The following is a 26,257-nucleotide window of genomic DNA, read 5'->3' as shown; positions in this document are numbered from 1 at the left end:
TCATCTCAGGTGCAGATACACTCATTTACAACTTTCTCCACCACCTTTCCTAAATACAGCACGAGTATGAGAACATTATAAGTCACTATCCACTAAGCCACCTGCCTAATGTTGTGAATATTAGGTATTACCAACGCTTAAGAAGGTCATCTGTTGCCTTTGGTGATCGTGGGTGACCAGGATGCTGGCAACAAGACCACTGGATCCTGTTGGTTGGCTTCCATACAAAGCTTATAAAAAGTCTTAGGTCTTCCATATGGAGTTTGTCAAAGCTTTAAATGCTGACATACAGTGTACCATATAGTTATATTTAAAGATTAGCATTGCATTTTTGAGCCCTCAGCCAGGGGTAATTATTCCCTAACTGTCTTACTTTCATGTCAGTCATCTCGGCATAAACATTTTCAAATTTCCTTGCATCCTTTATGCCCATGCACAATTTATCCACTAGGTGGTAGGCTTCAATTGTTTAATTTAAAGGGGTTACACGTTTAATAGGACTGCACCTTCAAATATGTGCTGGAGATTTTTGCACATGTTCAAATAAACAAAAATCCAGTTTACACTATTGCTATTATATCACTCACTCAACTGCACTGCAATCATAAACTGAAACTTTTACATGAATAAAGAGTGACTATGTAAGAAAGAGGCATCGCTTCAATGGAACATCCTCTAACCGAGGCGGACATGATACAGGACAGCAACAAATAGGTTTTTCTTTTTTAATATTGCTTATTTCAGAAGCAACAAACCCTTCCACTCATGGATGTAGCGTGAACCATTCAGAATAACGTTCTTGTAAAATTTGGTTCGGTTATATCTTCCACGTTATCCGGGACAGGAGGCGTTTGTCTCGAGCCTGTGTCATCGACGAAGTCAATGGTTACGGGACACTCTAGGTTATAAAACAAGCACACCATTCGAGTTCCAACACGAACGTAGTGACGTAATTTTTTGTGGCAAATCATAGCGCAGGCTGGGCGGGCATTGTGAAGCTGTAGTTGAGTGTTAGCAGGCTAACTAGAGAAAGAAAGCTAACTAATCGTGAGAGTGGAAGTGGAGCTAAACGAAAAGCCAACTGTCAAAACAGCAAGGGGAACAGAATTTTAGTGAAGTGATAATTCTGTTTGATGACTACATGAAAAGATTTAGACCTAGTTAATCAAAGACCGTGTTTGTCAGATGCCCGAGGAGCATTTTGGATACTACATCGATTGTCCCATTTCCAAACGGAAACCATTTCTGGACAGACAGTTCGTGCTAGCTAGCCTAGCTAAGTGAATAATCCAGGAGACTTTTCATTGTCACCTAAAAACCCATACTGAATGTTTTGTCTGTCATGAGTCCGGCCGGGTGCTCCCATGTGAACGGTTATAAGGTGGATAATTGGAAACAAAATCTTCGAGTCATATACCAATGCTTTGTTTGGAGTGGTACTGCTGAGACCAGGAGACGCAAGGTAAAAAAAAACAAAAAAACACAGGAACTGCAATGCTAGCCTCACAAACAGAAGTGAAATAATTTTTAATGTGGCACAGACAGACAAAGAACTGGAGTGCAAATGGTGTCCCACACGAAGCACAATCACAAAATCTTAATGAAAGTACTCTTGCAGCAGCAAATGTTGCCAGTACTATGGTTAGCCACCGGTAAGTTAGCTAGCAGGACTCTGCCCGGTGAACTGCGGATACTGTAGGATCCTTAGCAGAATTAACTAAAACACTGAAATTGTCTTTAATAAGTGAAACACTGATAATTCGAGAAAATCTGCTATTAGCTGAGCGTTTTGCTGGATGTCTAAACTTGGATTTTTTTCTTTCCTTTTTTTGGAGTTGTGGCCACGGGTTAACAGTAACCACACCAATTGGGACCTATTGTGTCTTCGCACGAACACACTGAGTCCTCACGTTATTAGCGGGTTTCTCTTGGGCTTCCTAGGTCATTGTTTTTTTGTGTGCGTGTTTCTTTTTTTTTTTTTTTCTTTTGCTCGCTTCTCTACCTGGCCATGTCGCTTTCAGGGGCTTCCGCTGATTGCTTTATTCCCAGTTTCTTTTTGGGCTCATCCTACACCTGCTTGGCCTACACAGCTACGAGTATCTCTCTACACTGATGTCATCACTGGACCGTGCTGCAGTTTCTGTTATATTCCCACCCTTTCACTCCTTTTCTTTCTTCTTTTTCTTTCCTCTTGTTTTTTTGAGCCACTGTTTTCACATTGTCTAGCTTGGCTTTGTTTTCACCTTGCATTAGCAACAGTTTGATTGTTGCTTGCTTATAAGCCATCTATGCTTCACCTGCATGTTGTAATGCATATTTATGCCGTTGTGATAAAATAGGTACTTCACAGTGATGCAGGATGGGCAGAGCTGGTGAGTTGATGCTTTCCCCCCCTCTCCTCATCTTCACTGACATAATGCAGGTAGTTCAGATGAATAAGAGCTGGCTTGCTTGCTTTCCTCCCGCTCACCCACCCGCTTCAGTGCCTCTTCATTTAGTGGACAGAATATTGGATGTAAACCAGTGTAGCAGGAGGAATCGGCCCCATCCTTTTATCGTTTGTGATGCACTGTTACAGCCAGAAATATTGCCTGTTGGGGAGGGTGGACCATGAGTAGAACAGCCAAAAGCATGGCTCAGTTACATTGCGGGTATGTTAGAGCAAATAGTGCTAAATGGCCAGTGACCCTTTTTTGCTTATACAGTGTTGAAATGATATGCTTTAACTTGAGCACAGCACTCACCCTGTCTGTCTTAATTATTTTTTCACCCATCCAAGACGACAGAATTATAAAGCAAAACTGTGAGAGAGCATCTGAAAATGTATACATGACGGTATGATGGGGGGCACTGCTACAATTTATTTTAAAAACCTGTTTGGTTTCTTTGGCACACTACAGACAAGAAAGCGCTCAACAGCAGCTCAAGTCCGTCATAAAAGTATGACTTGTCATAGGTGTTGCTCACTTCTCAGTGATGTACAGAGTTATGGCTAAACTCCTGTTGTTGTGTTTAGTGGTGGCTAATCTGGTTTGTCCTATACGTTTGGGAGGAATCTTTCCGTATCTGTTTTGCAGCGCTCTCTGTCTCAGCAACATTCCTGTCAGCTCCACACAACCATCTTTTTTGCAAGATAATATCTTCCAGAGTCTCTGAATCAGCAGCAAGCACCGCTTTTCACATAAAAAGTATGTCTAATAAATCTTTCCATGTGTCTGCAATGTAGAGACAAACACAACAGCAGTTTATCAGAGGTATAGTGATGTTTCTTTTCCTATTTTTTCCATCAATCCTGCACCATCTGTGCTTGGTAGTATGCTGCATAAATAACAGTCATGCAGGCCCAATCCTGCTAGATGTTAAGTGCTCAAGGATAGATGACTGTTTTGCATTGAAAGTAGTGACAAACAGGTTTCTGTACAGTTTAACATTTTCAGTTCCAGACTGGATTGCATTTTAATTCATGCTCTGTGCTCCACATTTCCATGTGCTTTATCAGTTCAGTTTTTCATTATAATGTATCCCCTCTAGATTCTCTATCATGTCAAATTATCACAATACGCCTGTAGCCTTAGAGTCATGCAGGCTTTTTCCATGTTTTTTGCTTGCTATACCTTGTTATATTTCCGTCATCGAGCATATGACTATTTATTATATTGAAATAGTATGTTTACATATGGCTGAAAGCAGGTAGAAAAGAGAAGTTACAGTTTCTGCATTTTACTTAGTTGATATATTTGTGCCTTACAACTTGTCACTGAGCCTGTTTAGCTTCTAACGAATGTAACATGCAGAGCACTACTGTGCTGGTTCATTGGTACAAAAGTAATGGCTTCACAAGGTGAGACCACTTTGTGTTTGTTCTTAAGATCATTAGATACCAGTATGACTTTATGTTGAATACTTATTGCATCAAAATGGTTTGATTAGATGACACTGACACTGAGGGATGTTGTGAATGTCATATTCATTCACTAGATAAAAGCTTATCTGTGCAGTTCCTTTTGCATATTCATCTTACACTGGTGGGAAGCCCTGTAAATTAAGAGGGACCTTCTGGAAAGATGAGAGTGTGGTTTTGGTTTTAGAAGTGCCTTATAATCTTGTAATCTTGTATTGCATTTTTCCCATCTTCTTTTAGAAGGGACTGTCCTCAGCAGCCTTCCTGTAAGCTGTCACTCTTCCTACCTTAAGCCAATATCAATTCCCAGGTGATGCATTTACGCTGTCGCCTGTTCTGAATGTACAACCCTTCACTGGTAAAACCCGGTAGATTGAACATCAGGAATAGGACACTGCAGGAGAGATGTGGTGACCCAGTGTGGCCTGGGATCCTGTGTGTTTCATTTTGAGGACCTTGGGATTATTTATTTTTTGCATTTTGGTTCTAGAGCAAATTCTCCATTCATCTGGAATGACAAGTACTCTTATCTGCTGTGTAATGCTCTGCAATCTGCTACTGACACACAGTTGAAATATTAACCATAAACTCCACATTTAATGTTGTTATTTTTTGTAGACTCTGTCACGCCTGAACCCTGGTGTCATTTTGTTCTAAAAATGTAGCAACCGTCTTCTCTGCACAATCACAAATGGCCTCTAAATAATTTCGTGATTGGGACACAAACGGTCCATTGAGAAAACAATTAAATACAAATAAAGGGGCATTTTGAAGATGCCCCGTGAAATGAAATGGCAAGAATAAACAAGTATGCAGTGTTGTTTGTCTTCGGGGTGGATTTATTCCAGATGAATAAGTCTGTGGTTCATTGTATTTAGCCTTGAACAAGAACCTAGATGCTGGTTAGTGGAAAGATCTTCTTTAGCCATACTGGGTAGCCACAGGATTGGAAAGGAAAGACCATTGCTTTGGTTTGCTTTCCCTTCTGTCTTTCAAATCCCTTCTGTTTTTGATATGCTAAGATAGTGTGCTTTAAATTCTGTGTGTGATTAAAATGGGTATGCCGCGTGGGACCTTTTCTCTGCTGTTTCCTGACATTTTATTTCTCTTAATTGCCAGATTTCCATTTAAGTGGACTTTGACAGAAGGGTGTCAGAGCAGCTTTTGTGTCATTTGATTGAGGCTAATCTATTTCAGTCGTATTCAAAATTTATAGTTTGTGAATGGCCATGGTTGTGAGTGGTAATGCCTCTATTCATACTTATTTATCTTGACATTGCTTAATCCAGGACGATTAACTCTTATTTCGTTTACTGGACTAATCCACACTGAGGGTCTGTGCAATACAGTTAAACAACAGCTATTACCCTAGGTTGAGTGGAAACGGGGTAAGATGAAAGAAGAGTGGGGTGGGGTTGGCAGAATTTTTGCAGCCATAACTACTTTGAAGATTGTGCTGTTACTTAGATTAAAGAGTAATGATTAGAGAGCTGGCAGTAGTGAACTTGTATTTTCTAGTTTTGATAAATCATATATGATCTGAGAAACCACACCCCCTGCCCCCCAGCCTTCCTCTACCTTTCCCATAAGTGCAAACCCCCCTTTGTGCTTTTCTGCTTTTGATGAGAGAAGATGATGAAAATAAATCATTTGCTAGATGCTGCTGGATATTTCAGAAAATGGATATATATTTTCAGGGCTTGACACAATTACGACGCCCGTCTCTCCCGCCTCTTCTTTCAGTTGGCATGCACACATGCACAAAATCACCGAGGCACGGCCCATCCCAGAGAGCGCCTGATTTCTGTGCTATGAGGAGATCTCTTTGTCAGATCTGCCTCCATCGCATCACAGGCCTGCTCCTTGACTCATCAGCATACGTTTCTAGCGCCAGGATCTATTCCTACAGTCTCTTCTTATCACGCTTTTTTCCTCTTTTGCGCCCACGCCGCTGCTGCCTGCTTTACCTTGACTTTATTTTATTTGTAAACCTTGCTCAGCCATGGTTCTTCTAAAGTCTAGCCTATTAAGTTTGTTTCAAATACTCTTTTGATTATTCATATTTTATTTAACTTTATTGGTGTGCAGTACTGTACAGAAATCTTCAGCTACTCCTCATTTCTTTAGGTGCAGCTATTTTTTTTTAAACATCTACATACATGCCTGGAAATATAGTGTATATAAAGTACAAATAGAATTTGTACAATTCTCAATAGGTTGAAGGTCAATATTTTGTATCATTGCTGTTCTTCCACACAGCCTGAACCAAAAATCGATTTCTTTTGTAGTTTGGCATACCCCAGCTTTTTCTTCCAGTTTCCCTTCCTTAAGAATGGCTTCTGACAGTCACTCTTCCACTGAGACCATTTCTGATGAGGCTTCAGTGAACAGTAGATGGATCAAAATAAGGGCCACATACATCTCTCAGGTCTGGTGTGAGGTCTTTGTGGGATCCCCCCCCCCCCGTTTGTTAAGGGCATGGATTTTAATACTATCCATCTTCCCTGGATAGTTTTTAAGTCTGTCACTTCGTTTTTTCAAGCTTCAGTTGTCACGTCTTAAATTTTTAAGGACACATTGCACACCATGACAATATATGCCAAATCTTCTTGCTAATAGTTTTCTTTTGGGAATCATCTTGTTGGTGTAAAAATGCTATTTTACACAATTTAAAGGGTTGTATTGTTATGTGTAGTTAGAGCACTGATTTATCCCTTGATTTATCCCTTGAGTCGGGTGCCTTTTTATACTTGATTGATACATAGGTCATTATGAAGTGGTTTAACAATCAAACGCACAAAAAAATATATCACATTTCTTGGTCAGGTCAGATATAAGGACTGAAAAACCTTGGGAAGAACTGTTTTTCAAAACTACTTTAAAAATTAGAAGAAAATCTGGCTACTTGGAAATGGAACAAAGAAATGGTTGGGTTACTCAAGGCTTATGCTGAGTTCTGTATTTATTGGAATTAAATAAAACATGGGTTGAATTATTATTTTTCGAATTATATCTTTATCTGAATTAATTTGATTTTGTGGATTCTGGGAAATGCATAATCAAATGGTCTATTTTTCTGTTAGTTATTTATTTCTTTTTTTCCTCTCATCCGATTGGCTTGCAGGAAACACTCTGTGGCTTTGGTGATGTCAGATTTTGGTTCCTGGGCCCCTGTCCAGGCCTGTTTTTTCCATGTCTGTATGCTCTCTGTCACTCCTTGGTTTCTTCTTATGTGGGTTTCGGTCTGTCAAGCACCATGGCTATGGCTCAGTGAGTCAGACTAAACAAATGGTCTGTAAACCCCTCCCAGAGTAATCATGGACCTGTGTGTCACCTTGTGGTGCCCCTTTCACATGCTGTTTGCCTCCCAGTTTTTTAGTCATAGAAAGTCTTGCCTCATAAATACTCTGTTCCTGAGGGAACTGTAACATACTCTGTGAACTTCTTTGTACTATACCCCTAGGTGCATTTTATACCATTCTGGGTTTTTTCATTTCTGGTAAGACATACCAAAGGACAAATGTTAACAATCTTCCACTTGGAAGCAATTTTATGTAAGTAGGTACAAAATTTACAAATAATAGCCACATATGTAAAGTGTTGGTTAAGCATATGGGTAGGATTTTGCATGAAAGTTTGCTCTTAGATAAACAATGGAGAGGAACATTTAAAAAAAAAAAAATGGTGTTTATAAAACAAAAGCTTTTGTGTTGTGGTATTATCTTTTGCAATGGCCTCATTGATCCTTACACCTGAATATTCAGATATGGGAGTCTGTGTAAGTGGAAAAAGAGCATTAGTTTGCAATTCCATTGGTCTCATTCCCCTTTGACTGATTCCCTCTTCCTCTCCCACAGACTGTTTCTTTTCATTGCCCTCCCTTCAACTACACTTCTCATTTGACTGTCCAGCAGGCTTTGGAAAGGCATCACTGCCACAAAGCATGCTGTTCGTGGCATGAGCCAGCCAATGAGGCTGCTGTCCAGCCCTCCCTTAGTACCACCATCTGGCTAATGAGCTGTCAGTCACTCTCCAGCGGCTGACCAGAACCAAGAGGCAATCAATCTCTTTTTTGTAAACACTTGGTCATTCCCTATAGTTAAAACCTTTCACTGAAGTGACAGCTTTTTTTGGGATTGACATTATGTCTACAAAACATTCTCTCTCCTTGTGAGAAAGACAATAGCATCAGACACTTGGATGACAATTACTTGGGTCTGCTCTGCAATATCACTTTTAAGGAAGCTATATTGCAATAGCTCCATTGTGGCTCTGTTCAGTGGTGCTTATAGATTTTCTCGCAAGTGATGGTTATGGCTTATTGGCGCTGGAGGGAAAAACACGCAATTTGATGATTAGTCCAAGGGTGCCATTCAAAACAAGCTGCTCTTCAATTTCTGATTAAATAAATACTTGTCTTATTTTGGTAGAGCAGGCTGTGGGCATCTGATAGCTGCAATAACCATATAGCAATTTGTTAGCTTGGACAGTTAAGCATCTGTGCAGCTTAACAAACTTGTTCATAAATTATTAGCGTTTTTAAGAGGTGAATTGAATTAAAGTTGGCTTTGTGCTCTTGTGCGATGGAGCTTTTTGCATTGATTCACAATGACCTTTAAAGGGAGTATGGCTGGTTTCCAAGTATATGCATATTCCAGAAGACAATCTCTGAATACAGTATTACTAATTAAATACCATATTTAATCTTTCACTGCTGCCTTCTGCTTCCTGTTTTCTCCCACATCATTTAATGTCTTAAATAAAAGAGTAAAAGAATAGAGAATGCAGACTGTCACTCCCTTACTCAGTGATCTTAATTACTTTCACATATTCACTATGTAGATTGTCACGTGTTCAGCAGGCCTACAAAATCTGCACAAATCCCCAGTATGGAGTTCTCCTTCATACACTGTTTATTCAGATGTGTGTGTGTGTGTGTGTGTGTGTGTGTCTGTGTTAGTGTGTCTGTCTTTTTCGTTTTCCTGGGAAAAGTAGACTGTACACTAGGGGCTTAGGGTTTAGCTTTGTGTCGTTATACCACTATATGTGACAGTATGAGGCTAAACTACACACTCTAACAATCCCTTATGTCTCCTACAAGTTAAAATTCATATGTATGAGGTGGGAATACATTCTCAAGCCAAGACTACACAGCATTCATATCACTTTCAACAGACCATGCAATGAGCTGACGTGAAACCGTATAGATTCATGTTGTGTATCTCTAGGGCAGCTTACTGAAAGTGCATGTTGTGGGCCAGGCATTGTTATGTGAAAATAGAGGGGGTGGGGGGTTACAGCTTCATTCTGCCAAGACAGTGTCAGGCAACAGCCCCATGAGATCAGTCAGAAGCAGTGCGGTTCTGGAGCATCACCATCAGTTTCCTTCCATAGTCTCTTGTTGACTTGTTCCTGTTAAATATAGAGTCAAAGAAGACTCGGTATATGTGCACACTTGTGTCCAAGTACCACAGCAAATGTCTAACAATGTCTGTGTTTGCTGTGTGTGTTTTCATGCGTATTTATAGTATGCACTGTTAATGTCAGTTACGGTTAATGTATGCGTGTGTGTGTTGAAAAGCATGCATGGGCTTATGAGTGCTAGGCAGCATGGTGAGTCACTGTTCTCATATAGCTTTGCTCTCTAGTCTGTATTGACTTTGTTGCCCCACCCCTCCTTGCTCCTCTCTTTACAGCAGCAAGAAGGTTCTCCGTTGAGCCAGACCTTTGTCCACATCATAATTGTTGTCATCATTCTCTCTCCTCCTCAGTTACAGCTCATCACATTACTGGCTACGTTTGAATAACTGAATGCATTAGCCTTAATGCTTGGAGTAAGTGTGACGTATTGATGGCACTTTTGTGAAGTTAGATCTAGAGCACTGGAGGATTCATATTTATTCCATCATGGTCATTTATTGCTAGCAGCCCCACACAGCATCAGTGGACTCCACAAAGCATTATGCCCTCTTTTGCCCATGCTAATAATAGATTGGAGGTATAGTCATTTAAATCGGTGGCTTTCTGAATCTGCTCCTCTATGAATCAGCAACTTTGCGCATCATTTCCCTTCACTCAGAGCACAGCCTAACTGCCCTCAAAGAGCGTGCATCCCAGGTGGGAGATGCAGCCTAGCGCAGCACGAACATGAGCTTGCTACCTGCCCGACACTTGTTCCAGTCATCTGAGCCAGCGGCTGATCAATAGCTGATCTAATAGAACATTAAAAGCTCCAGGCGCAGACAGAGATGCAGGACTGCTGACACTGAGGAGTAGACAGCCTGTGAACTATTGTAAGAGGCAGAGAACAGGGATAGATTTTCTGCCCAATACAGATGTATTGAGGTAGGGGAGGGTGAGGAGTAGGGTAAGGCGTGGCATTAGCAGGGTTTCTTGTTTTTGGTGCTATGGTGCAGTGGAGAAATGGGGATTAACATCACTACTGGTGGGATGGGTTTGGACAGGCAGTTAAAAACATGTTATTAATATTAAGTACAGTGAGTAGCTTTTCTTACTGGTGTATTTAGGGCTTAATTTATACTCTAAAAACAGAACTGCTTCTTCACTCTATCTGTTCTACCACTACTGTCTCCCATTTTACCTTTTATATGTTTTACACTCGACCTTAAAGATTTAGAGTTTGTTGTAGATGCTAGTCTTAAGTGATGTAATTAGTTCATTTCCTTATTCACTCACCAAGCTCATAGAGCTTTTCTTTGGTGCTGCCCCTTCTGCCCATTCAAAGCTGGCTGCCTCACAGACCAATTTGAATAAAAACAGAGCTTAGTGCCTGCAACCCTGAATATCCCCTCCACTGCAATGTCATCACAATCTAGCCCATGCCTACTAATGCTTATTCAAAACATAGACCGCACTAAGAGTTCTGCTCTATCAAGTATTAAATCTGGATATGTGCTATAGGTGGGAGAATCATTACACTGCCACCCAATATCAATATTTTTTTATATAAATTATTGTGTATGTAGTCCAAACTGATTTTTTTTTTCTTTAAATGGACCAATCCATCACTACTTTATAACTAGTCATGGTGGTATTTATTAAGCCAGATTAAGGTGAATAGAAGGTAACTAATCAGTGTTGGAGAAGGAGAAGAAAGTGACTCAGGTAATTCATTTGCCATTTAAACAAAAAAAAAAAAAAAAGACACGTTACACATTTGATAATGCTACAGTGAATAAACCATCATTGTATCATCAGGATTATTTTTTTCCCCATTCCCAGGTATACTTTAAAGTAAGAAAGAGCCTTTCATTAGAATGGAGGGCTAGGTTCAACAAGAAAATAGGTCAGCTGACTACCTGAATATATTGAATAACCAGGTTTTTCCATCATTTAAATTTTTTTCTTCCCTAAGCTTATTTTGTGATGACAATGCTAAGATTCATCGGGCTCAGCCTGTGAAAGAGGGGTCCACATAGCATGAGTCATTTTGACACATGGGTTAGCCATTAGAATACAGACCTCAGCCCCACTGAAAAACCTTTGGATGTGCTAGAGAAGATGCTTTATCTGAGACTGTAGCAGCATAACTATTGGTTCAGAGACACCTGATCTACCATTAACTATAAGCTAAAAATAAGCAAAAAGGAAAGTTTATTGTACTGAAAATGTATGCTGAATCTAATAATAATGCCTAAAGGAAATATATAATGTAAATAGAGCAGACTGTCTCTAGGGGCGTTTGGCTTTTGAAAGTGACTTGCTGAATTTGTGGGCTTGTGGCTAATTCAGCTTGAGGTGTTTTCACCATATTGGTGATTGCGAATTTTTTTGTTTTCTCCAGTTGTTTCGAACATTGGTGCAGATGAGCTTCAAATCACCATTTGCAGGAGTTGTAAGGATTTTTTTTTTAAGTATTTGTCTCAGGAAGTGAGGTCTAAATATACTTTCTGTCCAAATATCACATGACAGAAAGTTAATTTTTAAGGAAGCATAAAAATGTTGCATTTCACCTTTAGGGGCCACTGGAAACAAAATGCATAGCCATACCAAGCGGCGAGATGAGATTTTAGCAACTGTGCCTTGCTGAACGGCGTTGTTACTTGCAGCTATAATGTTAGTTTCCTGAAACACAAAACCTGTACACAGACCTAAAACTAATGTGCCCGTAGAAGCCCAATTCAACGTCCCACTTCTTTGCCCAGTTCTTTGTCATGGGAACAAAGTTTCACTACAGAACATATTTACAATTGTAGTTAGTTATTTTAGGGATTGCATTATTAGTGGTATCTTTGATAATTGTGTAATAATACCATTTCATTGTTCACTGTTCTAATATGTGGTTTGTCCAGGAAGAAGAAGGCAAAACTGACTGGACCTCTTTTTAAATTCTTTTTTATTTCTATGGCACAATGATGGTTTATGTTTTTCAGAGTCTCTCAGGTTACGCTTTTGAATCCCAATTCAAAGTTAACAATAGGCAGACAACATAACGCGGGACCGCTGAGTTTATATGCAGTAGCATTATTTCTAAAGTAGAGGGTGAGGTTAGTTTCACACACTGTGCCTAAAAGTGTAAAACCGAAAGCTGTCCGGTCAGTACTTTTTCCTTTTATTTTCGGTATCTTCACCTACTTCACAGCTCTTTTTGTGCTATCTCCCCTCTAAGTGGGTGACTCATTGCATCAGGTCTGCACCCTGAAAGGCTTTGATTAGATTGCTTTCTTTGTCCTCCCTTCCTTATTCAATTTCTCCCTTTCAAACAGGCATGCTGACAACTTTCTGCTGTAGCGTCCTTTAGATTCCTAAACAAACAAACAAAGATCAGACAAAGCTCTGATTTTAATTAGATCAATAATACTGTATTTATATATTTATTTGTAGTAGTTTCATGTTGACCTTTCACCCTTTTTAAATGCTTGACCTGCATGTCAAGCAGTTCTGTCCTACTCTATTGCTGATCACATTATTCAGGACTATAGTTCTACACATTGTGTTCATAGAACAGGTCCTTTATCCTCTGTGTCACTCATGCTCTTTAGCATTTTAGCTTTATAGTTGCTGCTTATTATTCTACATTGATTCCTTTAAGGAAGAGTTTTTTGCATGTTTGCCAGTTATGCCATGTTATGAATGAAATCACTGGCAACACACCTATTGCTGTTAGTGAGTTACCCGCACATTGTTTGCATCCTCTGGTGTGCCTGTCAAGCATCAACACCCTTTATGGCTTGCACATGTTTAATACAGAAAGATTCACTGTGAAATTAATTTGTCGCTGCGTTTGATTTGTCAGCAGGCCCAGCAGTCTTTAGTCTGTCCTCCTGTCAGGTTCATTCAAGCTTTGTGTACTCAGAATAGTTTGTCTGACCGACTTTAAGATAGAACTTTATTTTTCTGCTTTTTATACTTTTACTAGGCCTCGAAGCTTTGTCCTGCTGCAGAGGATTTTCTCAAAATTATGGACTTGTCCTTTCCTGCCTTGATCTTAATTCCCTTTGTCCCCTGTTCTCTCCCAACCCCCGTAATCCCTTGGGTCCTTCTCCCCAGGCCAAGTCGTGTATCTGTCACATGTGTGGCGCCCACCTGAACCGACTCCACTCTTGTCTCTACTGCGTCTTTTTTGGCTGTTTTACAAAGAAACACATCCACGAACACGCAAAAAACAAGAGACACAATCTAGGTAAGTTGCTCACTCTCACGCACTCTAAGACCCTAGTTGGTTATATTTAAATTATTCTCACGACCACTGGCAAAATAGATGCTGACTGCATTGCATTACAGTTCCTGTGGGAGTGCCTAGTCCCAGTCACATTTAAACTGGCAGTCTTCTTCAGCAAGGGAATGGTAGACTTTTGCTAATCTCGTGCTACCAAAAAGAGTAGCTTCAACATTACATACCAATTATGCTAAATAAGACAAAGGTATTAAAGAGCAAGATTTTGACATCACCCTGATGAGCACAATTAAATGTGGAAACAACAGAGACAATAGAACAGTTTTGTACACATCTTAATGGCTTTAATTGATTTAATCCATTTCAGCAGTTTGGTCACACACACACAGACACACACAACACACACACTCCGTCCTGTGTGCGGGGATACGGTCTTAATTAGCGTTGAGCTTTCCACAGGTGCCTCCCTGACACTGGCACTCTGTTCCTCTCTACCTCTAATCAAATTAATCCAAACTCCCTTGTCTGCTCCACTGCTAGATGTCAAGCTCCCTTCTCAGTGCTCTGTACCCATCATTTTCACTTCCTGTTCTTAGCAGGCTCACTCACAGGACTTTGCTCATGCCTTCTTTGTCTGCTTATTTTTCTATCAACCTCATTTCCCCACCTCTTCATCCTCTTATTGTTTTGCTCTTATGCTTTACTCATTTCAGCACGAGTGCTGAAATGCTTCTCATCCCTTATGCAGGACCTTGTCTTCCTCCTCTCTCTGCCACTTGTATTATTCTAATTTTTCTTCATTAACCGGGTGCTGTTGTATGCAGTGGAGCATCCTATTTCTATATATATTTTACTGTCTTTTCTTATTTCACGCCCTTGCAAAACACTGAGCAGCACATATACACCGGTTGGTTTTTCTACATGATGCATTAGCTCACCTTCTTATTGTGAGTAGCGCCAAAAACAGAAAGATGTCCGGTTAATCTAAAAATAGGTTGTCACAGCAACAGAGCTGAAATATTGTTGCTGTGGAGTTTGAAAATGGAAGAAGTTGGGTTGTGTTAATGGGAAGCACAAGTAGGGGTGGTAGACAAATACACCTTTTCCATCACTGCCTGCCTCACATCCGTCATTTTTCTACTGGAAGCAATAAGATGGTAACACTTGGTTTTATCAGTGGTTTTAGACAGCAAAATAATAATTTTAACCCCCCCCCCAAAATGTCTATTACTGTACAAAAAAAAATATACTTATAATTTGATTGCAATCTAATACTCACTCTCTTTCCCCCTCCTTCCTTCCTACAGCAATAGACCTATTATATGGTGGAATATATTGTTTTGTGTGTCAAGACTACATTTATGACAAAGACATGGAGCAGATTGCCAAAGAGGAACAGAGGAAAGCGTGGAAATTGCAAGGTATAGCATTCTGTTTTCATTAATACAGTTTTCTTTCTTTTCTCTTTTTTAAACTAAAGCAGCCTGGTAATCTCTGCGCCGTCACATTTGTCCACAGGCATAGGGGAGAAGTACACGACGTGGGAGCCGACCAAGAGGGAGCTAGAGTTATTACGACACAATCCAAAGCGGAGGAAAATCACTACAAACTGCACCATAGGTGGGCAATGGATTGCACTGTTTATTCTGCACGTCTTAATCTGCACAGCTTTTCTTCTCATCGCAGTTGTGATTGCTGTGGGTTTTCTCCATGGCTCTTTGTGTGTTTGTGTACATGTGTGTGTGCGCAAGTGTGCTTGGAGTCACTCATGCATTTAGGTGTAATACTCAAGGTCAACCAGACTGGGCAGCCCCGCAGGCAGTGGACTGGGAGAGGCAGGACACAGTGTTCCCTCTCAGATATATGCACACTACATCAGAATGTGTGTCTATCTCTACCCAGAACTTGTTTTCTCTTTGTTCCTTTTTCGGAGTTATCTCTTGCCATGCTTTTACCCCTCCTGTTGTTTCCATTGTGTCTCTAATTTTGTACATGTCGTAATTTACCCTTTTTTCCGCCCCGTCTCCCACCAGCCTTCACTCTCTTTATACCTTCAAACAATTTGCTTGGTCAACCTGACTGGGCAGTGGAACTGGTGTCTTTATGTGTGTGTGCCCACCATGACCAGTCTAAATTGTTTAGGCGCTCACTGAGCACTCTTATCAAGAACCAAACCTTGGTCAGTTGGATTAGACCCAAGATCTAGCTGTGTCTCACCTGTTCTTCTGGCCATCATTTCTCACTCTAAATGAATTCATTCAAAGCTTTGGGGACACATCCAAGTTCCACACAGTGTTGCTGGCATACCTGACCCAACACCATATTAACTTTTCAGCCAAACAAAAGTGGATCACAAAGCATTGGTGGCTTTTATGCATAACTTCATTATGTTTAAATAAATGAACCAGCCTTTTATATATCAATCTAGTGTTAAAAACCAAATTTAACTCAATTTATTAAATGTAAAAGAAGTGTTCAAACCTTTTACTTGACTCTATATTCTTACAAGGTGCATTTGTTTCACAATTTACACTACATGCCAGTACAAAAGCGTGACATCCAATTAACTCTTCAGAGCTCTGTGATTAAAATTATGTCGAGTCACAGCTCAGGCTAAAGGCATAAAAGCAACGAGTATTCCCAGTAGCATAGAATTTTGATGTGTGTCATCTTCAGAAGTCCTTTGTAGGGATAACCATCGCTCACAGTAAAAGACACATGACAGCTCAGAGAGTTTACCAAATGCCATTTAAAGGGCTCTGAGATAAATATTTTACTTTCTGGAAAGAGCTCTTAGTGAACATGAAGCACTGCTCATCTTCTGGTCACACCCCCATGGTAGAGCATGGTAGTAGCAGTATGATACTATGGGATTAGTTCTTAATAACAGGCCCAGGGAAACCCATTGCAACTCAGTGAGTGATGAATAGTGAGTAATACACCTTTTAGCATGATGATAACCCAAAGCTAACGGCTAAAACATTGCTGAATTGGGTTTGGGATAACTGTCTGGCTAAGTTGAGCGAAAGCTTAGACTTTAAAATGAGAGAGCATTGACAAAAAGAAAAAGACTTGTAAATAGTTTATGTACTGAATTACTTCTTGAACAAGGAAGTTCACTGTAGTCCAAAGATAAATATGATTTAAAAATCTCTTCATCGTCACCAGTGCGAATTGGAGTCACTGCCGTGTTTAACCTTCAAAGCCATGCTGTTCTCCCTCTTCTTTTATTCCCTTTTTGTTCCGCAGGTTTACGAGGGCTAATAAATCTGGGCAACACGTGCTTCATGAACTGCATCGTTCAGGCTCTGACACATACACCACTGCTACGAGACTTCTTTCTCTCCGACAGACACAAGTGCGAGATGCAATCAAACTCCTGTCTGGTGTGTGAGATGTCGCAGCTCTTTCAGGAGGTACGACGCACAGTCGACATGTGCAAACTTGTTAGATAGGTTTGGTAAATGGCACAAAGAAAATGGGTTTGTGAATGTTTAGTTTTTTTTATCATCTTTTTTTTGGTGTACACAGCTATAATTTTAGAGATTTTTAACAACCATGCAATACAGAATGTTTTCTCTGCCATAAAAGGCTGAGTCACTCTTGTGCTCTTTTGTCAAGTCCAAAGAGGGAGGCAGAGACAAGGGAAGAAATCCTGCCTGAAAGGAATGTAGAGTGCAACATACAAATGGATGAGCAGAATGCAGTAATTATACACCTTTATTGAATCTGATCAGCCAGATTTAAATTACGTAGCCCTTAAAAAGTCTTAACTGTTTTTTCTTCATGCAACAATAGGCATTTTACATCTAATAAACTCATCAACCCAGAGTCTTACGTAATGACTGCCTGCTCTGCTCCCACACTGTCTCACTTCCTTCTTACATCCTCTCATTTGCAGTGTATATGGGCACACAGTTGGCAAGTGGTGTTATAATATATAACGAGTTGAATCATCAGCCCCCCACCTCCGCAACACACACAGACATGTCTGTCCTGTCTCAGTTAGCTGAACTGTTCAGTTGTATTTCACATGAAGTGTCTTTGAGGCATAAAATTCAGGATTTTACATTTAAACAGTCCCTGGCACGTGAGCAGTCTTTTTTTTTTTTTTTTGGTGCCTAAGCCTTGTTTCATAGGTTACATCCAGCTCCCCTCTGTATCTTCATCAAAAGTCATCTTGTGGCTCTGTAGGCACCTGCGTGATCTCATGCAGCTTTTTTGGATTGAAAAGGGGAGGTGTGGCCTGCTTTGATCAGCGACTCTCTCCTCTTCCTCTCCCCTATTCTTGTCTTCGTGTTGTCGCGTAATTCGTTTGTCAGCCACCTTCAGACTGCCGAAAAGGAGAAGAGTCTGTAAGATTCAAAAAGAGACATCAGCTCAGCATTTTCTTTTCTTTCACCGCTCAATCAGACTTCAGAGAAAACTGAGGAGTATAAAGCGACGTGCGCGCATTATCCGCACGTCGAGATGTGAGATCCTCTGGCATTAATGAGCTCTTGTTGGAACTTCGTTGCACTGTTTTTGCACCCTGCCAGTACTTGCCTTGTCACTTGCTTGTCCATCCTGACCTGCCCTGAATTCTCAGTCCAATTTCAACAGCAAGCCAGAGATCTCCAGCACATAACAGATGGATATTTTTGCTACACACTCTCCCTGTTTTTCCCCCACCCATCCGCTTTGACTTGCCTCTGTTGTGTCTTACACTTTCCCTCTCTGTGGATTTGCTGTCATCAGAGCTGGTTCTGTTTTGTAACTTTTGTTAGAATTCATTTTTATCTGGCAAGACCTGTTGAATGAAGTGCTTACAAAAGAGCCAAAAGAGACTGGAATGAAGTGGATAAAATAACACACCTAGTAACACCTGGAAAAATAGGCTAACCACCTTTCTTCTTCACCCTCACCCACCTGTCCCATCTTTCATCCCTTCTCCCAGTTCTACTCGGGCCACCGTTCGCCCCACATTCCATTCCGGCTGCTGCACCTGGTGTGGACTCATGCACGCCACCTCGCAGGCTACGAGCAGCAAGATGCCCATGAGTTCCTCATTGCAGCATTGGATGTACTGCATAGGCACTGCAAAGGAGACACTATCAGTAAGTCGTCCTTAAACACAATTAGTTTAATGGGTTTATTTATTTATTGAGTTTGTGGCCCATAAATACTTTAGTTTGAAATTCCAGTTCGACTTAAATGAGTAAACGCAGGTAAAAACAGTGTCGGCTGAGATTGAGGGGAGTGTTAGGAGACAGAGCCACCTACTGTCTCTGATCTGGCATATCGAATTATACCTAAAATCTACCGACAGACAACAGTGCCTTACTTCACTGGAAACATACTGAAGGAGACTTACAATGTACCAACGGGACAGCAAGCAAGTAGTGTAAGGAATGTCAATAGGCCCTGCTGCAGTGCAATGACAGGTTGACTCGGTCATAGCCACAACGGAAAGGCTTACCCTGATTGGCTAGAGAGAATAAAGAGCTGTGAAGTGGGAGCGAGGCACTGTGAAGCTTTTAAATGTGCTAAAGAGGTGGGCAGTGTGCAGTCATGTGTGTTCATATTGTCTCCTCTCTCTGGTCAACAGACGACAATGGCAAGAAAGCCAACAATCCAAACCACTGTAACTGCATCATTGACCAAATCTTCACTGGGGGCCTGCAATCAGATGTTACCTGTCAAGTTTGCCAGTAAGTGTGTGTGTGTGTGTGTGTGTGGTGGGGGGGGGTCATATAAAACCCCCGTCATGATGCAGAAAGACAATCCCACTCGAGATGTTCACTAAGCATTCATGTTGAAGCAGCATCACGCCTTCTGTCTTTTTTCCCCTCCAACATTTACTCATTCATGCATCCTCCACATATTCCTGTCATCTTCTAGTAGTGGGGGAACCATTGGTTTTTGCGCTCTTATTCAAAGACCCAGTCCCTGCAGAGCTGCTTTAATGGAGGTTGTCTAGACAGCAGCGCAACCCAAGCATTGCCTGCTTCCCCCTAGAGCTGTCCTGTCACATTAACACTAGCACGCTGCACTGAACTGGAAAGCACCTCACCCAGACTTGCAGGCAAGCCCAGCCCAGCTTACTGTGACATTACCTGCCTCCACTGTGAAAGTAGAGACTGCTGATGCAGAGCTGCTCATGACAGTGCATCACCATGGCAGTAAATCACGCCCCTTCATAATCATTAAAATCACTTTTTGAATATAATGGGTAAGCTCTTAAGCAATAAAATGCATCAGCAAAGGCTTTCAAACTAAAGTAGTGCCATACTGGTGTCAAATTACTGCAGAGCTGATCTCCTATTGCCATAAATGCATGTCTGCTTGCCTTGCTAGCCACCCACTGGTTGCTCTGGGTATTGCAAAACCATGACTCATCTAACCAACATTGATAATGTTTGGCAGCCCACCCCTGTGCATATATATTTATGTATACTCTACACATTTTGCACTTGAGGCCTCTGTTTTGCCTGGGCTGCAGTCCATCACGCTTATTGGGCTGTAATAATACAAATTCTTTACGCAAAGCCATTTTCTTTGACGTAACACATCGTTGAATTGCAGATGAACCCGGAACAACTGTGTAGATATTATTCACATGCACACATTCAGTCTTCCATCAGCCTTAAACAAAGACATGATCAGAATCTCAAGGGGGCTGTGGGAGTTTAATCTTACTCGTTACCATCTATGTCATCATCCTGCCAAGTGATGCCAAACTACACAAAGCCACACACTAATAGTTAAACATTATAATTGAACTCCCTTCTTCTTCTTCTTTTTTCCCCTGTAGTGGGGTTTCCACAACGATAGACCCTTTCTGGGACATCAGTCTGGACCTTCCTGGCTCATCCACGCCTTTTTGGCCCCTCAGCCCTGGAGGGGATGGAAGCACAGTTAATGGCGAAAGTCACCTGTCAGGATCCACCACGCTCACAGACTGCTTGCGCAGGTATATATTCATTCATTCATTCATACATAAGGTTAAGTCCAGGTTCCCCAGGAGTGCTTTCTTTTGCTTTGTGTTTTTTAATGCAACACTTTAACATTTTGAAAAACTGCTTAAAGCCACTGAAAAAAAGGCCTGCTGGAAAACTCCATATAAGGTGCAGATACTCCCTGTTTATGTCTAGACATGGAAAACTGATATTATGGATTATAGTGGCAGCGGCAGGGCCAACTGGCAGCATGGTGCTGGAATTAGAGTTATACTGTCACCTGCTGATTTTGCAGGCATTTTGCATTTTAAAAGTGTTTTTTCACATTTTTATGTAAATGAAGGTTTGTTTGTTTTGTGTTTTGTTTTTTAATAAATGTTTCTGTGGGCATTTTTTCTCTTTTGGAGAGTCAAAGAAGAACATTTTTCTTGATTTTAAAAATACTTGTGGATGTGTCAGTGAGTGTGATGTAAAATACATAAACAAAAAGCAAAAGCAAACCAAAACCCTTCTCAGGTTGGATGCTACATGTTTATCGGGCTCCTAGTAGGCATATTAATCTGCGCTGATTTAAAAGGAAATAAGCTTTTATCAGTCCACCTGCATCTTTTCAGGAGCAGTCAGACATTCACCCCACCCCTGCACATGTACAGGGGGTCACATATAGTTTCTATTCAGGCACAACAGCCGTGTTATCCTTGAATCTCATCTTCTCCCATCACCAGGTTGACCAGGGAGTGTGACCTCTCATATCTCCTCTACTGCCTCTTCATTTTTTCAATTTGTTTTCCTCTTCTCCTTATCTTATTTCATTCTTTTCCCGTTTGCCCTCACTCTCTACCACTCACATTTGTCTCATCCTCCCCCTCTCTTTTTCTCACCTCCTCTCCTGCTGACTTTTTTTTTTTTTTTTACTGCAGCTTCTCACACATCTCTAGTTGCTGCAGCAAGTCTCTTAAAGCCACAGAACTGGTTGATGTTATTGCCATGGTGATAAAGGCGTTGACGACACCACATGGGCTTTTGCGTTAGGCAAACTGACATGCGTATGTGCTGCAGCAAAACCGTGCAAGCAGGCATATTATACAGACCTTCATGTTCTTCCACTGATGCGGAGAACAGCTTAGTGTGCTCCACATTCAGAGGACATCTAACACAACCAGAAACACTCCACGCAGAAATCTTTCTTCCTGCTTCTCCCGTTTCATGCCTCCGCTCCATATCCATTTTCTGGCTGCACGTTTTAACACGTCATCTCTCCCCTCTCTCTTTATTGCATTCTTCACTCTGCAGGTTTACGCGACCTGAGCATCTAGGAAGCAGTGCCAAAATAAAATGTGGTGGTTGCCATAGTTACCAGGAGTCCACCAAACAGCTGACAATGAAGAAGCTTCCCATCGTAGCATGTTTCCATCTCAAAGTGAGTCACCCATGCGCTGCCAATTATCACTCGTTACATTGTCTGTCACTGTCTGACAGTTTGATTATTTAAGGCTAATCTGAGGATCTAACATTCGCACGTCTAATTTTGTCACCACTCCGAAATAGTTAAAAGAGCTGTGTGACTTAAAAGGAAAGTTCACCCTTAAAATCAAATGTGTGCATGTGTTGATGAGATTCCTGCATGCTTTTATATGTAATTGAGCTAATAAGTATTTCCTTATAATGCTAAGGTCTCATCCCCTAAAAACATGAGCAGCAATTTGAGCAGTTTTATGTAGGGACTACTTTTCTTTCCATCGTGCTACCCATTTTTTAGCTTTTTTGCTGCACGGAGGAGAATCTTGAACCTGCCCTCGCTCGTGACAGGATGTAAACATTAATGCCAAGCTATAAAGTTGACTAGCTCTGTGTTTCCTTTAGTTAGAGACTGCACTGCAGGCCAGAGGAAAACAAATGCATTTGATCTTGACGTGAACTTTCCCTCCTTTCCGCCTTCATGCCAATGCATTCTGCTGTTCAATTATCTGTACTTGTTCTATATTGCAGTGGCATTAATATATGATTCATTTTGCTCTGTGTGTATGCAGCCTTTCATCTGATGTCAGCAAGGTTCACATTATGCAGTGCCTTAGCTGGCTGGTACATGTGCGTAGGTGTGTTCATAATTCAATTTAGCTGTTGTTGCCTCCTACAGTGTTGCACCTTTGTGCAGTGTCCCAGGACATTTATGATTTTTAATGACTCATATGGTGCTCCATTATCTTCATGTTTTATTTATTGCAATACTGGAGACCTATAATGTATTTGTAGGCTGCAGTAATGTTGTCTTAGATAGATATCAGCCTCACTTGTTATCTCATTACAAATATGGAAATGTTTGACAGCCAGGGTGGAAAACATACATTTCACTCATGTTTTTTTGTTTTGTTTTGTTTTTTTGTAAAAATGATGCCTGTTAATTCTAAACATATAGTATTGGTTTCCCCACCCCCCGCCTCTCTCTCTTGCCCCTTCTCCTTTTCCCGTCTCCCTTCTCATCAACCCTCTCTGACCCTCTCCAGCGGTTTGAGCACTCTGCTAAACTACGGAGGAAGATTACCACATATGTTTCCTTCCCCCTAGAGCTGGACATGACACCCTTCATGGCGTCCAGGTAAGATGATCGCTGAAGTCTACATGTTTCATTTCTACTGCTGATGAGGCCCTCAGCTTTTCTTTTCATATATATTATAGTAAATATTTGGCAGCTAAGATCCAAATGAGAAAAAATACTTTTCCTCGTATATCCTTCACCTTCCCAATTCATTTATTACATTTTATGACATGCTTTGTGTAAATGCTCCCTAGTAATATACACTGATGTCACTAGAGCATGCAGCAGCAGTCTTGCCCCACCCCTGAATGTTGCATCCATTCAGCTCCGCTCATAGACTGAAACATCATTAGTGTTACAGGCAGACAACCAACATGCTTTCATTGATTGTAGTATTCTGCCACCTAGTGGATTTTTGAGGAAGTTTATACTTGCCTCAAACATTAACTGTCTTCTTTGTCTTTTACAGTAAAGAGAGCAGAATGAACGGGCAGTATCAACAGTCGGTTGATGTATTAAACAATGACAATAAGTGAGTACCTTGCATTAGCAAAATTCACGAAATATCACTAAATTATCAGCATTTGTTGCTGTCTGACATCAAAGACTCTTACACAGTAGCACATGCTAATGACCCAAACCATCCGGCTGTGACTTCCCCTAATTAAATCAATTTGAAGCCTATTAAAAGCTGCTTAGTTTTCTTCATCCATTGCAGCTACAACTGCTTTAATTTTCCAGGACATTTATTGGGAATATACTGTGTCGTTAAAACTGACAGCTTGTGGGTAAAGCAAGAGGACACAGTGAAAATGTTTTTTCCTTAATATCTCTATAGTGTGAAAAATGACCTTAAAGTTTAATGGTACTGGGTTTTGAACCGAAAGAGCTCATTTACTTGTGGGATGATGGGATATTCTTGCATTAAAAACTCAGTTTTTCCAATTCTTTTCTTTTTTCTTTTTAGGTATTCCTTGTTTGCTGTGGTCAACCACCAAGGCACATTAGAGAGTGGCCACTACACCAGCTTTATCCGCCAGCACAAGGATCAGTGGTTCAAATGTGATGATGCCATAATCACCAAGGCTAGCATTAAGGATGTACTCGATAGTGAAGGGTAAAAGTCAAAACACAACATTAGTGCTACACAGTCTGATACAGTGTGATACTGTAATTCATTTTGTTTTCTCTTGTCTTTCTAGGTATCTCTTATTCTACCATAAACAGTTCCTTGAGTATGAGTAGTCTTTGTGACCAATGACCATGAAGAACCACTTGCTTTTAAATGAGACAGTCATGTGACTGGCGACAGGATGAAACACACAAAGCTACCTGAAACTTTCTGACTACCAGTCTGCTCCTCCAGTTCTTGAGGATGAAAACAAACAAACAAAAAGAGACGTGTAAAATCACACATACTTTCAAAAGAAAACAAAACAAGCACTGAGCTACTTCTTGGCATCTACTTGACAAAACTGAATAAAGAGGAGGAGGAAGGGTCAGGCGCCGCCAGTTCCAGGCTTGGGCAGAGGGAAGAGGCTCCACACCCCGTCGCTCTCTCTCCCTTCCCCTTCCTGCTGCAGGGGCAGAGTCTGAGCGTGACCGACTGTCACGCCGATTGGGCATATCTGGATTTTTTTTCTCACAGTATTCTGACCCCACACCCCACACCCTCTGTCCCTCTCCACCTCCCACACACTCTCCATCTCTCTCCCATGGTGCTCTCATTTCAGCTGACCAAGCATTTAACTTAGTGATGATGGAGGACAGTATGTTGTCATATGCATAAAGGACTGAATGCAAAAAAAAAAAAAAAAAAAAGGAAAAAAAATTAAATATATAAATCAGCGTATTATGAACTTTGCAAGAACATTTTTAAACTTATGGTTATGATTCTTATCATTTGTGAATTTAGTTATGAAATACTGTATGAATCTAGTATACATCTATTTTTTATGGGCAAAGAAATAACGGGAGAGCTTGGAGACGCTGCCTTTGCCAGTAGCTGGGGAAGCGCTGCCATGGAAACTAAACAGATTTGGACCTGTGTGTTCTCATGTTTCATTATTTACTGTGTTGATTGTTTCATTTTTGTTTTTTAAAGTCTGGCTGAGGGCAGGGAATATCTTATTTTTTTAGCGACTCGTTGAATTTTTGTTTACTTGTTTTCTTTTCAGTGTCTTTTATTTTTTTAATTGTTATTTTCAGTACATTCATATGTTTCTTGCTGTCCTGGTACTGGAAATTTCTTTTTTTGTTTTGACGTATTATACTTTCATTCTTGTGGAATTGTTGGTATAATGATGGTGATGACTAATTGGCTCACCTTTTGCTGTTTAGAAAGTGTGTATGTTGAATGTGAGCTTTGGGTTTTTGTACTGTATGACAAGAAGATTCAATACACAAAACTACAGATCAGGTCCTGTAATATGTGAGGCTGATGTGTTCTCTTCGAGTTGAACACCTTGAATGTTTCTGTGCAAAGGAAAAAAAAGAAGCCCTGTTAACAGCACTGCATGCAATTGGGCTCTCATGGTCTTATATGTGAAAAATTGCCCTTAGTAAATGGCTCGAGGCTTGTTGCCCGTCATGATTTGTTTTTTCTGTACTTTTGGGTGAGAAGGCTGTTTGAGATTTCTAGTGGATTAAACACATTGCACATATATGGGCCCTGTGCGACCGCAGTCTGGCTCTGCATCCATCAGTATTAATCTTCTCCATGGCAACTGTGGATGGTGTAAACCAGTTTGGCTTACAGTATGTCTTGCCTCTGCAAACCTAGTGTTCTATTAAATTGTTTGTCAACTCAGACTTTAGATAACACACATACGTGTCAGGGTTTTGTGGTCACTGATTGTGTGTATTAAAAAAAAATTGACTGATTGAAACTTGTATTTAAAAAAAAAAAAAAAAAGAAAAGAAAAAAAAAAGAGGACCAGGGCCCTAACCAATCACAAAGTAATGCCACATAAAGAAGAAAAAAAAGAACCCCTGTTTGTTTAGCTGCTCTATTGAAAACCAACATGCATATCCTTTGGTCCCCTGCATAACCTCAGCTCGTAGACAGTGATGAATTTCTGAAGAGTGAAATTGAAGACTTCTGAAATGGTCACACTGTGGTTTTGTTCTGTGGTGGAGCAGTTGAGACCACCCAAAGGACATTCAGGGACACAGCTGAAACGAAAAGGAAGAGGAGAGCTTCATTCGTTTCAGTGATTAAACTCAGAACAAAACTGGAATATGGA

At 40.7% G+C, this 26,257-nt stretch overlaps 1 protein-coding gene across 2 annotated transcripts; it reads left to right on the top strand.

Moving 5' to 3' along the window:
• Window positions 1-989: 989 nt before the first annotated feature.
• On the top strand, window positions 990-26,255 carry LOC146388540 (ubiquitin carboxyl-terminal hydrolase 22-like). 2 transcript variants are annotated; one of them, XM_084925910.1, is made up of 14 exons: window positions 990-1,462; window positions 2,340-2,372; window positions 13,412-13,544; window positions 14,846-14,959; window positions 15,057-15,158; window positions 16,788-16,954; window positions 18,475-18,634; window positions 19,126-19,228; window positions 20,332-20,490; window positions 21,770-21,896; window positions 22,981-23,072; window positions 23,482-23,544; window positions 23,980-24,129; window positions 24,215-26,255. In XM_084925910.1, exons 1-14 carry the CDS (start codon window positions 1,343-1,345, stop codon window positions 24,255-24,257), a joined length of 1,566 nt encoding a protein of 521 aa, XP_084782036.1. In that variant the 5' UTR covers window positions 990-1,342; the 3' UTR covers window positions 24,258-26,255. The 2 variants fall into 2 exon arrangements, with proteins under 2 accessions (XP_084782036.1, XP_084782035.1); XM_084925909.1 differs by lacking the exon at window positions 2,340-2,372.
• The last annotated feature ends 2 nt before the right edge of the window (window positions 26,256-26,257 follow it).

This window comes from Perissodus microlepis, chromosome 4, assembly GCF_051167445.1.
Source record: "Perissodus microlepis isolate ML-2025 ecotype Zambia chromosome 4, ASM5116744v1, whole genome shotgun sequence".
Taxonomy (NCBI): domain Eukaryota; kingdom Metazoa; phylum Chordata; class Actinopteri; order Cichliformes; family Cichlidae; genus Perissodus; species Perissodus microlepis.
Note: the sequence above shows the minus strand (reverse complement) of the source record. Positions and strands in the feature narration are given on the sequence as shown.